This window comes from Xiphophorus hellerii, chromosome 16 (assembly GCF_003331165.1).
Source record: "Xiphophorus hellerii strain 12219 chromosome 16, Xiphophorus_hellerii-4.1, whole genome shotgun sequence".
Lineage (NCBI taxonomy): Eukaryota > Metazoa > Chordata > Actinopteri > Cyprinodontiformes > Poeciliidae > Xiphophorus > Xiphophorus hellerii.
The window spans coordinates 17794260-17808592 of NC_045687.1; the positions used below are offsets into that span (position 1 = coordinate 17794260).

Below are 14333 nucleotides of genomic sequence, written 5' to 3' on the forward strand. Positions count from 1 at the left end.
CTTATCGAGCTACAGAGAAACCAGATGCTTTTTTATAGGTATTAATTTCTTATGTCATAATTGTGGCTGAATTTTTAGTTGCTCTTTTTTTTTCAGAAACCGTACACTTCGATCTGTTTTTCTTTTATTATTAATATATTGCTCAACATTTGAATGGAGGTGAGGCCAGGGCCATATCTGAGGCTTGAGGCCTTTCAATATGTATTCAGTCGTGTTTTGGTTCATTGTCCTGTTCGAACACACATAAGGCACCCAATCCAAAACTGAGGTACCATACACCGACTGTCGAACAAGGTTGAACACAACCGGGTGTTGCGGCAAAACGATGAGCCCAAACCCTCGTCCTTTCGAATGTTTAAAGTTGGCGTACATTTAGTTTTTGAAATAGAACATGACTTGAACTTGCACCCTCCATTTAAGAGGCTCTCTGCAATAATTTCCTTAAATAAGAATCTAGATATTAGACATTCAGAAAATGTTTTGGGAAAATAAAATAATTCCCTAAACAAATACCACATGACCAACCTCTTCCACTTCCCCTCCAGAATAAACGGCAACAAGATGAGAAGAAATATCGCTTGTAAATAGTGGTCCAGTTTTATTCATCACAGTAACATGATAAAAAATGACTAATATCAGTGTTAGTGTCGATATAATGTGCATCCATATTAAAATTCATTTGCTATTTTAACATAATACTACTTTAAGATAAGGTTAAGCTTTTATTTAGTTAAGGTATTATCTTTCTTTTTGTACATTTGGAAATATTTGTATTGCTGAACATGGTATAAATGTACTTTTAGTAATTCTGGACCCGTTTTGCTTGTTCAGATTCTGCCAAATGAAATCTGCAAAAATATTCACAATACACCAGTTGGACATTCTGGAACTTTTAAAGAACCATTTAAAAATTACCAAATGAATAATTAACTGGACAATCAGATTACTGTTGTGGATAATAATCCGGCTGAAATTTGCCAACATCAACTAAGGGCTTGCCAACAAAGCAGGAATATTTTATTTCTTACCAAAGTAATATCTATAAAATAAGTATTGTAGTTGGGGTTTCACTCTGAATTTTATTAGGTAATCAGAAAGAAATTTTAATTATGACTTATGAATTTATTCATGTATTTATACTCTTTGTTGTTCTCTCAATTTTCTTATGAAAAATAAAAACCTGCAAAAATGTGTCCCTTTGTTGTCAAAGAACAAAACTACCTTAATGTACTTGACTTAATTTAGCTTGGAGCAAAAATTGTTTTGCTTTTAATCTATTATATTTAAAAGGAGCCCAAAATAAAAAGTAGAGTTGGTTTAATAGAATTAATTTTTACGTGTAATGCCTATTTTCACCTGAAGGAGGCAGCAGAGGACTATAACAAGCGTTCTTAGAAGTCAGCTTAATTTTAACAGTACACGCATCAAGCTGAAATATATCTTGATTTATAATAAACCTTAGTTATAATACATTATAACTACTATTACCATAATATATTTATAAATTTTCTTTACAGTAATATTACCTCTAAATGGCTGACTTGAGAGTGGAAAACCTGAAAAGCAGGAATAGAAAAAAGTTCAACTAAATCTTTAAATTAATTTGACTTAAGCATCTGTAATATGTCTTTAGTTTAGTGTATTAAATTCAATATGCAGTAAATATTTGTCTTATTCTGTGTTATCAGACATGAATATTATTTTGGCGCTTGAACCAATATGCTGAATTCTCCTTCCCTGCTGCTCAGTGTGATTTAGTCTCATCTTTGGTTCTGGTTCCCACGCTCCAACACGGGATCATTAACTGCTCGTTAATGTGGGGAATGATAAGAGAGTGCACTTATCACACACACACTGCCAGGACAGCAGTAAATCCACTTAGCAGACCAGAACGGCAAACTAATTCAAGTATGTAAATGTCCAGGCAAAAATTATCTGGACATTGTTAAAGGTTTTGTTCAACATCTAGCTATTTTCTTTTTGGTTTTATGAGATAACTCTTTAATGGTAGAAGCCAGAGGCAGTTCCATTTTTTCCCCGACAGGGATCAGTGTGGAGCCCTGTGCAACATTCTTATTTCAGTGCTGAATAAGAAGCAGAGAGTGCAAGCATCTTCCCTTAAGCTTAATAAAGCAGGATCTGGTAAACAAAATATGGCTGCTCCACTGAGAGACTTGTTTGTGTTGACTCCGATTTTGGATTTCTTGAAGCTGTTGCTGCTGTTGTAAAGCAACAGATTCTTCACAGACTTTCTCTTATCGTAGGTAGTTCAATGTTCATGGTGATACAAAGCTCATGGGAGCAGAGAGGGCCTGGCCTCTCTTTTAAAGGGTCTCCAGCACGGCAAATGCAGTGTAGGATATCGAACCAAAATCTTTTGGATGCTATTTTTCGTTGTGTCGCCCCCCGTAAGAGAATGTGCAAGACAGAAATAGTTTAGTAAACAAACCTTCAATGGGAAAGGAGTTATTGTGATCAGCTGTTGAAAGACTGGTTTAAAAGTGCACAGGACTTTTCAAACCCTTCACACCGGACAAGGAGCACATCATAAATCACAACCTGTTTAATCTTTAACTCTTCTACGCATGCACAAAACTTGTGTAGTGAGGTCTTGGTAGTATAACATTGTGCTGGCAACTTCTTTGGTTTCTGGAACATGCCTGAAGGAGTGGTAGCTAATCCATTGCTACATGCCTGACTGGTAACACCTAAAGTAATTTATCCCAATGTTATTGGTGATGCTGTTGCTGTGAATCACTTGCATTTGCCAGTCCTGTGGATGCAATAACAGGCATCTCTTCCAGCTGAAATGAACAAACCATAATCTTCCTTCTCATAAGTACCAAGTATAAGATCATGCTAAATCATATTTTATTTAAAAACTGATGTACCTGAGATTATCGAAACAAAAAGCTTAATGACAAGAAGCTGCTGGATTAGTTGCGTTTCAATACAAGTGAAGATTTTTTCCTTCTAGTTTAGATCTCAGTAAGCTGTTGAAATGCCTGATGACATTAGAATAGGGTGATTTCTGTGAGCTCAATATTGTGCTAGGGAACAGTGCAAACAGAAACAAACTGCATAATTAAAGAAGCACCCCAATTAGATTGGGTGAGATTGAACTTCTGTTTAGTAATTGCTTTATTTTAACATAACTCTTTGTCTCATCTTCACCAAAATCCTTAAAGTTCCCGCGAGCATCTTTCCTTGTGTGAAAACCCTTATCTGTAAACATCAAGTTGATTTCTGTTGACTGAAATTGATTCTATCATCACAGAGAATATTATAAAAAATGATATATAACTTTACTGCTAAAAAAAGGTGACTTTTACTCAACATAGGCTGAAAAAGAAAGAGCGTCAGAAATAAATTGTATCTTTGGCTTTTTAATGGGGTTTTTTTTTCAGAATAAACCTAACTTCTGAAATGATCTTAGTGATAGATATCAAAATGTTATATTTTGAACTGAATTTTGTATTTTAAATTGTTTTATTTGAATCAAAACCTGTCACTAGATTGTCACTAAATTTGCTAAGAATGTTAATGAAAAATCAGGTACATTTTGCACTTAGATGCTTCTATTAAAATTCTAATAATATCCAGAAATACTGATTAACCAGTGAATGAATCCTCCAGGTTTGGGTGTCTTAGTACTAAAATCATTTGAGACACAAACACTGCTTTTAAGTGATCTACATTCTAATAATTTTCATTATTTTGTAGAAATAAATTTTCACTTTGACATTAACCTCTTAGGTTTCATGCAGACATCAGACCATTGTTTTTTTTTTTTTTTCTTTTTTGGTCAAAAATTGTGTTGATCACAATCAGTTTACATAAACAATTACAAAAATAAAACATCCAAGGTGGCACTGTAAAGTAATCTGCTGTTCCGTTTGCTTCCATTGATATGTACGCTCGATCAGATGCGTTCATTTACTCACAACAACAAATTTGCACACATCTTTGCTGTTTACTCTGTGTCCTCTGGGACTATTTGGTATTCTGCCCTCTTTACAGCTCTCCTCCACTGCTATTTGATGGTCACTTTAACTGGCATCATCTAATATTTATTGGCCCGCTCTGCTGAGAGTTTAATGCTGGGGTCTTCACTGCGGTTAACCTATTGGAGGTTAGTGAAGAGTAATGCTTTAGCGGCAGCATTTTTCCTGATCTCCTGGGAAGCTCTCCTTTCTGTCTTGGTTCAAAGGAAACTTACATGCCACCTTATGAGACCTTTAGATGTTTATGGGACAAGTACATGATTTTCTTTCACTGAAATATGGAGGGGAAAAAAGCATGGCAACTATCTACAGTAGTTAGTAGATTGTCATTTTTCTCTTATCTTGCTAAAAACGTTATAAAAGCTAGCCTGACAAAAAAAAATAGTACATAGGCAATCAACATAATCGTTCACAACGTCTCTTTCTGATTTCTGATTGGCCCATTTGAGATTCTACCAGAGAAATTCAGCTTAATGGGAGAAATTCCAGCCAAAGTAGAGAAGAGAGATGAGAATCAAGCGGAATTGCATAGGAAGACAATGGCCAGGTCAGATAAAAGCAGCCAACTCCTCACCAGATCACAGTGTAAAAGCATTGTAAAAATACACAGTTTTTTAACCTGTAAATATGAAAAGGCTGCCATAAACATCTAAACTTGGTGAAACAAAATTTGCAAGTTTTAGCTGCACTAGTTTATTAGTTATCCATCCATCCATCCATCCATTTTCTAACACCCTGGTCCTAGTGGGGCTGGGAGGGGTGCTGGGGCCCATCTCCAGCTAACGTTCTGGGCGAGGGGTTTATTAGTAATAGTTTATTTTTAATTAATTTAGAATTTAATGAATGACTAAAGAAATTGTATTAGAACACATGTGACTTGTTAAGTAACTTATGTAGGGTTTTGCATCTTCAAGAAGAAACCACTTTTTTTTTTAAAATTATACATTTTATAAATCTTTTTCCTTTGTGTATCTTCTTACATCGCTTTAATTGGTCTGCTTTTTTTTTGGATTTCAATGAACCAAAATTAAATGTACTAATATGTACTTACAGTGTTACTGTGGATCATGGCTGGAAAAACTTACTACCCCACCCAACATGCACCAGCATCTCTTCTGGTAATCGATGTGAACTTGCAGGTTGACCCACAACATTTGTTGAACACATACACACAGTGGGGCAAATAGACACACATTTTTATTACATTAATGGAGTACAATTGCCTCTCGATGACAGGCTGTCTCAACGAAAGGATTAGTATTGAAGTTGGCAACGTTCCACGGTCATTACAATCAGATCTTCCAACCCTGTGAAGGGTTATTTCCTTTGTCTGCATCGACATCTATGAACACTGCAGTCACATTTTGTCACAAAGGTTCTGAGTAACGCTTATGTTGAAAACAAAAAACTGCACTTTCCTCTTGAATTCTCCATCAATCTGACTCAAATAGCAAAAATATGCCACTACTTCTCTAATTTCCTGTCCTTATGATCTGTGCCGTGTTATTTTATTTCTATCCAAATTCAGTTTTCTACTTCACTCCAAACAGTTAGCATAGGCAACTTGAACGTCTTTCTTTTTAAGCTAATCGTTTCAGTACCTTTTAGATGCTGCAACCCTGGACCACCACAAAAGAGACAACTGTCCCTCCAACAAATGCTTTTTAAATACAGTGAGAATTGAAAAAGTTAAATTATTGGTGACTTTGACCTGCTGTTTTTTATTTACTTTGCTTTCTTCAGTTAAAGAGGCCAGGAATCTGATTCCTATGGACCCCAACGGTCTGTCAGACCCATACGTGAAGCTGAAGTTGATCCCAGATCCACGCAGTGAAAGCAAACAGAAGACCAAGACTATAAAGTGCTGCCTAAACCCCACATGGAACGAGACCTTCAAATTGTAAGAAAGTTTAACGGCTTCTTATTGCTCTCATTAATATCATGTCTTCTTCTTAATGAAAGAACTACTTTCAGGCCGCTGCATTGTACCGCTCTTCCCATGCTCAAGTGACCGCCGGCGCTCGGATGAGAACATCTGGCTTCCTGTGTCTTGTAAAACCTTGCTTTTGGGGTTGTTTTGCTGCTGCTGCATCCTTGATAATCCTCACGACGATTAGTTCGGGAGAAGACTGATAACTCCAGGCATTTCAGTGCAGATGTTCAGGCTTAGAGGAACTTTGTGCATCTTTCAAGCCACCAAAATAAGAAACAAGCGAGCATCGCGCTTTAGTAAACAAGTTTGTAAAGACAAAAAAAATAGTTGTTTTGGGGCTTTTGCTTTTTGCGCATTCTTTTGCTGTGTTTTGTAATTGTCTTAGCTCTCCTTCATCTCTGTCCACCGCCCCTTGTGAGTGCTAGTTTTTAGCCATTTCTGCTTTATTTCCTGTTCTCTTAAGTTTGTTTCACATTTAGTTGATCAGACGCAGCTGCTTAATGTTCCTGTGATTACCAGTAAGTAGTAATTAATACTGGAAGAAGTTTCACCATTTAAACCTTTCAGTTTCTTTCGGTGGATTCCTTTCATGTCACTTGTTGTTTTGTATGTTACAAGTCTATTCTTGCATTTTCCACAAAAACGTATTTATAAAATCAAAAATATTGGTTGTAGGCACATTGAACTTTGGTTCACCAGAAACTTCTATAAACACCAGATAGGATTTAAGTTGATAACTCTTAATCAGAAATAATTACTGATTCAATTACCTCTTAATTGAAGGCTTTGCCAATTCATACATGCACTATTGTCATGCTAGCTGCTAGAAACAATGAGCAGTGAATTGAATTTCATTTTGTACTTGTACATGATGTAATGTCACAAAGTAGAGTTTTGTATCTCGGAGAATATCGCCACGCACAAAACTTTCCCCCGTGTCTCCTCCAGCCACCTGAAGGAGTATGACAAGGACCGCCGCCTGTCGGTAGAGGTGTGGGACTGGGACTTGACCAGCCGCAACGACTTCATGGGATCACTGTCCTTCGGCATCTCAGAGCTCCAAAAGCAAGGGGTGGACGGCTGGTAAGACATGGAGGCTGGATGAATGGGTGGAGTAGGGGTGTGGAAACATTTGAGGCGGCGAACACAAGAGAGCAGGAGGGAGAATGAAGGTGACCTTGTTCATTACCGTAGCATAGGAGAAAAAACTTTTTTTTTCTTCTTTTTTTTTGGAGCTCTTCTTCCTAATCTGGTTATATTTAGTGCCAGAGTAGCTCTTCCCCTGTCTTTTTATCTCTGCTTCTTTATCTCTCCTCTCCTCCACCCTCGCGCGCCCCCTCCCTCCATCCCTCTCCCTCTGTGTCTGCAGCCCAATCACTATCTCTCTAAATCTTCCTCTCTTTTTTTTTTTTGCTGACACTGCTCTGTCAGGGTTTTTAATGAGATGCCAACTTTTGAGGTGAGACTGGGAGGTGGAAGGATGCCTCGGTACACCTGATATTCGCAGTGAGCCTTTTAAGATGCAGGTTTTCCTCTAATCCACCTCTGTGCAGCTCCGTACACTTACTGGCATGACAGGAAAGGGACAGAGACAGCATGAGAGAGACTAAAAGATCTTTGATTGGATTTGTTAGTTTCCATATTGATGCTAGCAGATGCCACTTTAAATAGGAACTAGGGTCTTATAGAAATAAAATGTCAGAGGTTTGTTGGACAATGTTTGGGATCGGACAGCATCATGAAGGCCAAGGAACATAACAGGTCAGGGAGGAAGTTGTGAAGTAGATTAAATCAGGGTTGGGTTATAAATCAATACGCCAATCTTGGAACATCTCATGTATTGTTTAGTCTACTGTCTGAAAATGGAAAGAGCATGGCAAATCTACCTAACAAGGTTTGGCTGTACCGTTATCCTGGCCAGGCCAGGCAAGGAGATTGTTAATCAGAGATACAGGCAAGAAGCTCTTCCTGGTAACTTTGGAGGAGCTGCAGATATTCAGAGACCAGTGGGTAGATTCTGTAAATGGCAAAAACTCTATAAATATGTTTGTTTTTTTTAATGGAAGATTGTCAAGATGAAAGACATTCTTGAAAGAAAGTCATGTTTCTAGTTTACAGCCAGCCATGTAGGAAGCACAGCAAACCTGTAGAAGGCAAATTGGGTCAAATTGAGACAAGGATTAAATTGAATGCTGCATGTGGATGAAAACTCATATTGCTCTTTATCCTAAACACACCATTCCCACCATGAAACCTTGTGGTGGAAGCATCATTCTGTGGGAATTCTGTTCTTCAGCAGGGACAAATCTGAGAGTGTAATCTCACTGGGTTTAGGCTTTTAGTTGAGAAAGGTTTGTGGGAAAAAATCATTCTCTGAATGTGCAAAGCTGGTAGAGACAAACTCCTTGAAGACTTTTAACTGCAAAAGTAGCAAAACGTGAATCTACAAAGTCTTGACTTGGGGGAGCTGAATATTAATGCATTTTTCAGATTTCCTGAAAAAAAAACTGTAGAACCATACATCACTTTTGTTTTAATTTACAATTATACTCCATTTTGTGCCATTCTGTACCATAACATTTCTCATAATGCACAATGAGGATTCATCAAACGACTATGAACACTTTTGCAGACGACTTGTAGCTGGGATACATCATTTCTAACCGCATTTTGGTTTTGATTGAAACATAAACATATTTTGCTCTCACATATTTTTGTTAAAGAAAAAACAACAACATTCGACGTAGGCTGTCACCTCAGGGAGCGTTTATCTGATTTCAGGTTGCTGAAGGTGAAACCGGAGGATCTGTGACAATAAATCAATTCTCTAAAAAACTCTGCACTGGTGAAGCCGTGTGGTTTGTGCTTCAGCCAAGAGAAGTTATTTTTATTATGGGAAAAATGTTTCCCTTTTAGCCCTATAAAAAATAACCATTTCCCCCCGGTTATGTATGTAAGTCAATCATCAATCATGTAAGAATGAATATCTCTTCATTTCAGGTTTAAGCTCCTTTCTCAGGAAGAAGGCGAGTACTTCAACGTTCCCGTGGCTCCAGAGGGAGAGGAGGGCAACGAGGAGCTACGGCAGAAATTTGAGGTGTGTGTGTGCGCCTGCGTGCGTTTAAATGCGTTGTGTGTTTGGGAATGTGTGTGAGCAGTTGACTTTGGCCACTCTGTGTGCAGGCGCGTGTGTGGGTGTGTGTCTGAGTGAGAGCCACTCTGGGAGAGCTGTTAGCAGTTGGCAGGCACACTTACAGCACCATCCGGTTTGGCACACGGCAGGTCCAGACGTGTTTGTGCGTGTGTGGGTGGGTGGGGATGCTGGGGGGGGCCTGACCAGTAGGCCCATTCATTAACACATTTGGCAGTGATGAGGATCACCCCACTCCGTGATTTTCCCTTTTCCTTCCTCCTTCCTTCTTCTTTTCTCCATTTGTCACACTGACTGCAAGCTGCAAACAGGAGTCGTCTTCTGAAAGTGTGTTAAGTTGCAGTTTGCAACACTTAAGGGGAATGCACTGGGAAAAATAGAACATAATAATACTCCTTAAATGTGGTGATGCAATTGCCTATTTGAATCCTTCCCCTTTATTGTCCTCATGTTACTTTTTTCCTCTCCTCCTGTTATTTGTTTTTTGTCCTCTGATTCTGGACTGTCTTGTGCGTTTCTTACCCGTTATCTATTGTTGTCTCCGCTTTTCCTTAAGGTCGTGGTTCTGGGTGGCTGGGATTGGCGGCGCACATTAATAAACAAATACACCAGCTCTTGTGATAGCTCTAGGGGGAAAGCTCCCAGGAGGAAAGCAAAGACCTGAAAAGACACAGACAAAGACAGAGAGTTTGAAAGGTCGCGTTGGTGACATGAGATGCATGTTCCCATGTAACCACAGCCACACACTCATAAAGGTTTATATACAGTATGTGGATTTGGCAAAACAAGAGCTAATTCATAGAAGGTTCCAGTCAAACACTATATAAAAAAATATTAATGTTACATTACATTTCTGTGAGTGTTAAAAATGTTTGAACTGCTCGGATTAGAACCTCAAGTCCCACTGGACTGGGTGACTGGCTGTATTCCATATTTTTGTAAACTAATTTTGCTTTAATTTATTAAGAGTTAATTAAATCTTACTGATTTAAGCTTATTGACTGTTTAGCTTCACAATCTTAACCTACCTTAAAGAAGCTAGCCTGCTTGAATCAGCTGGGAAGAGAAGTGAACTTTGGTTGAGCCAGCTTGAGGGAAAGGAGGTGATGAAGGCCTTTTTAAGTTTCAAATGTTTTAAAGACAACAATCACAACAAATTTGAACCGTTAGACTTTGTGTATTAACTTTGTCAGTAGAAGTCAACCCCAAGACTTTCACACTTTAACTAAATTCAGCTGCATCGTCAATCCAGTTCCTTTTCTGTCAAATCAAAAGATGCTGGACTGGAACATTTAATTAGCTTCTCAAATTCTTAAGTATTTCGATGGAGGTTTGTCTAATTTATTATGGATGCAAGTGTATTGTTAAGCCATTTCTCCATTTGTAATCTTTGTCATTTCAGAGTGTAATAAAATCCTCCGACAAAAGCAAACACTTTTAAAATAAATCCTCCTGTGAGTGTCGACGTGTTTGTGAAAAAACAGAACTTTTTATCTGTTGAGAAATGGAAAACCATAAAGATTACAAACACACACATACTGAAAAAACTGAAACAAAAGAATACAATATTCCTATTTCTCTTTCCCTTTATTATACGTACAGTTTCTCTATATATTTCTATCTTTCTTGTCCATCTAGAGGGCTAAAATCGCAGTGGGCAAAAACACGGAGGGAAAGTCAGCGAACGCAGCCTCCCGGTTCGACTCCAACGGCAACCAGGATCGCATAAGGCTATCCGACTTTAACTTCCTGATGGTGCTGGGCAAGGGCAGCTTTGGCAAGGTGAGAACTACGTGTCCTTGTGTGTTTACCTTGTCTTTGTCACTTAAACAACTGTTTGACTCCTGATTACCTGTCCGCTGTGTGCTGTGGCTCATGCATTATTTTGTTTTCAGACAATCTTTGCAGTTCCCAAACAAATTGTAATAAAATGCTATAATAATAGAAAGACATTGGTTTCAGCTACTGAGTTCCTGAAGGGTATAGCTTATGCAAAGCAGCCATCATGCATATGCAAAACCACTATTTTAACAGGGTGGCGTAGTGACCGCCTCAGAGGACTTGGACTGAGCTTAAACAAGAGATGGAAGGATGAAAAATTTACACAGAAAAAAAAGAAGACGAACACAGAAAGAGTAAGTACAGATAGATAGAAATGGATGAAGGGAAGGAGACACAGAGGAGGACATGGGAAAGTGATGAAAGGAGAGGGAGAAGGCGATGAGATCCGTGGTGACAAGGCTGACATGAATGAATCGAGAGAGAGGTAAAAACGTCAGGATGAATGAAAAGCGAGTCAGCGAGATAGGTGTGAGGGGTCCTCGGAGATGGGGAGAGCGAGGGGAATGGTGTTGGGAAAGAATGAATGGAAATTTGGGAGACAAAAAAAACAAAAAACGGGCAGAACAGGAAGATGCGACATGAGAGAAAGAATGAGAGGAGGATTTTGGGAGCCAAAGATGAACGGAGCAGTGGGGTGGAGAAAGACTGAGAGTGACATAAAGAGCACGACAGAGAGAGAGGGAGGGGGGAAAAAGACCATTGTCTGTGTCAGACCTGTACAGCAACTGCCTGTTTCCATGGTAACAGGGATTTAAAGCTACACTGATGTGTCACCGCGGAGAGCCTCATTCATTATTGGAGTCGTCATTAGCGGAGTACCTGACTCACATGCTTAAGCGTGTAAATAAAAAAAAAAGGACATTCCCGAACGCAGGCGTCTTTCTCTACCGGGAACGCATTCGAAAAATGCAGAAGCGGACGCTCATGTGACGCGGAGCACTTTAAGGGTTTCTCTGGCGTCTGTGTGGGAGGCTGAGGATGAATCCCTCAGAGCTGTTTTTATGGGGGTCTTTTTGTTGTTTGGTTTTTTTCCGTGGCCAGATGAGTGATGTTCTGTTTGAAGTTTAAGCTTAGAACCAAAAAAAGTGTTATATGTTTTAGTAATAAAAGACACATATTAACAGATGTTTCCAATATAGAAATGCATGTATTTGTTAGCCCACTGACAGTAGACGGTCTGATGCAGACTACCTGTTAGCTTCTTCTTTGATTTAAAAAAAAAAAAATGTTACTATTGAGACAGAGGAAAATAAATGCCAAACGTCTCTGATGTGTTTCGTGCAAACACGGAGGATATAAATAAAGGTTAATGTCTGAGAAGAAAACATTAAAGTCGAGCAATGCAGGCTTTTCTTTTGCAGCAGGAAGGCTCGCTGGTTTACAGAGGTTTGCTGTATTTGCTGCAAAGCCCTGTTTGCTATGATTTATACAGAATCTGAGAATAGGAATAGTGTTGGGAAATCCATGCAGGTTCATATTTGACATCTTAACTCTACCTGAATTTGCGCATTGGTGATTCAGAGTATGCCTCTCTTTGATAGAAGCATTTTAAATGCCAAAGGGCAGAAATGTCTTGTTGTGGAAAACTAAAGTATTTTGGAAATATTTTTTTGTCATTTTGTACGTTTTAATTTTCATCTTCCTCTCTTGACAGGGATAAACATCATCGTAACACAATATGACAATTAAGCAGCACACAATCACATAGATTAAATGAAGCATTGAATTAAAGGCAAAAAGCCTCAAGGAATTTTTTGTCAGCAAGTTACATAATAAATTGTTTCCATCTTGCTTGCATATATGCTGTTCCTATACATTCAGCCATTTTCTTTCTCTCAGACTAGCCCTCAATATAGAGTTTCAGTCACACATGTTTGCCATTTTGCTAGATTAGACATTACACTGAGAGGATGAGGTGAACGCATAAGGTCAGAGTTTTCTTATTACAAGGTTTCATGCTGCCATGGCAATTCACATTAGTCTGGCAAGCGTGCTGTGTTGGAGAACAACACTGCAGCGGCTGAACTTTTTTAGCACCTGGTGTGATAAAGGACTAATGGCTTCCTACCTTGCTTTCTTTTCATCTAAGGTCACTGACCACAATTTGCTGTCTGCCCTGTGAGTGTCAAACAGTGAGGGAGAGGCGGCAAATGCCAAAGAGAAGAGCCTGCGTTTCTTTGTTTATTTGAATCAGTTGAAAAAATGTTGGAAACAAACTGCAGAAGAGAATGAAAACTGGGATTTGCTCCTTTAAAATGTCTGCTTTATGTCAAGTCAAGTTTATTTGTAGAGTGCATTTCAGCAACAAGGCCGATTAAAGTGCTGTACGTCATAATAATGTCATAGAGTCATACAGTTACAAAATCTTCAGGCGTATTTTAGCATATTAAAGTTGAATATGTGTTAATGTGACTTTTGCTGTGATTACTAAATGCCTGTAGAAAAATAAGAGAAATGGCTGGAGTGCTACACATGGATCCTATTTTTGAACATTTACCTAAAGGCTACTTTAGTTGAGACTGATTCAGGTTTACAAAATGTAGTTTTGTGTTATTGTGACACTAGAAAAATTAAGTGAATTGAACAGTTTGGCTCTATAATTCACAGATTTTTCTCACTTTTTGTTTAATATTTTTCTGCTGCTGGATACTTTCAGTTTCATTTGCTGTTTTTTTTTAGGCTTAGCCTTTAAAACTACTCGGGTTTAGAAAATTGTTCTCATTTGATTTAAATGAAAGCTTTTCAATCTCTTGCAAGCTTACTCAACACATTTTCAATGCTTTACACATTGTACTGACCCTTGCCTTCAGAATCACCTTAATTATTCGTGACATTGTAAGGTGTCAAAAGATTCCTGAGAGACTTTGGTCCATGTTGACATGATTTAATCACTCAGTCGCTTCAGATCTGCCAGCTGAACATCCATGATGTTCCAGCATTGCAAAGGCGCTGTGTAGGTTGAGACCTGGTGACTCTTTATATCATCGGATTACGGTCTTATCTTGCTGGAAGTAGCTGTCAGCAGATAAATAAATAGGTAAATAATACATCACCAGGTTGCCTCTAAGCATATAAATTAGTATTTTTCTAAAGGTGCTGCATTATTTTGCAACTTCTCCTGAAAAGAGATGGTTTTCACCTCAGTTTTTTCTTCTTCTTAATTATATGCAGCTCAGTGGATAGAAAGGTTGCTGCATATATTATAAGAATGATGGCAAAGGCCTTGCGGGTCCATCCAGTGCTTGTCGAGTGTTGGTTAGTTAATTTTGCCTTGATAGAGTCGCTCTCCAAGGTCATCAGAGAAAACACGCAGTGTTCAGCGCTGTTTACGTCACACGTCGGCTAATATCCTCTGGGCTGCTTATTGGCAATTGACCCCGAATAACTTTTCATGAATGAACCA

At 38.5% G+C, this 14333-nt stretch overlaps 1 protein-coding gene across 3 annotated transcripts in view; it reads left to right on the forward strand.

The window, feature by feature from the left end:
• prkcbb (protein kinase C, beta b) overlaps positions 1-14333 on the forward strand; it is an 89038-nt gene that overhangs the window by 44241 nt on the left and 30464 nt on the right. For all 3 annotated transcript variants that reach the window (XR_004342463.1, XM_032588177.1, XM_032588178.1), the window contains exons 6-9: positions 5748-5904; positions 6886-7020; positions 8938-9034; positions 10727-10870. Coding sequence is in view for 2 of the 3 variants with exons in the window: in XM_032588177.1 (XP_032444068.1) it covers positions 5748-5904; positions 6886-7020; positions 8938-9034; positions 10727-10870 (533 nt within the window). In the remaining variant the exon portion in view is untranslated. The remainder of the gene's footprint in view (positions 1-5747; positions 5905-6885; positions 7021-8937; positions 9035-10726; positions 10871-14333) is intronic.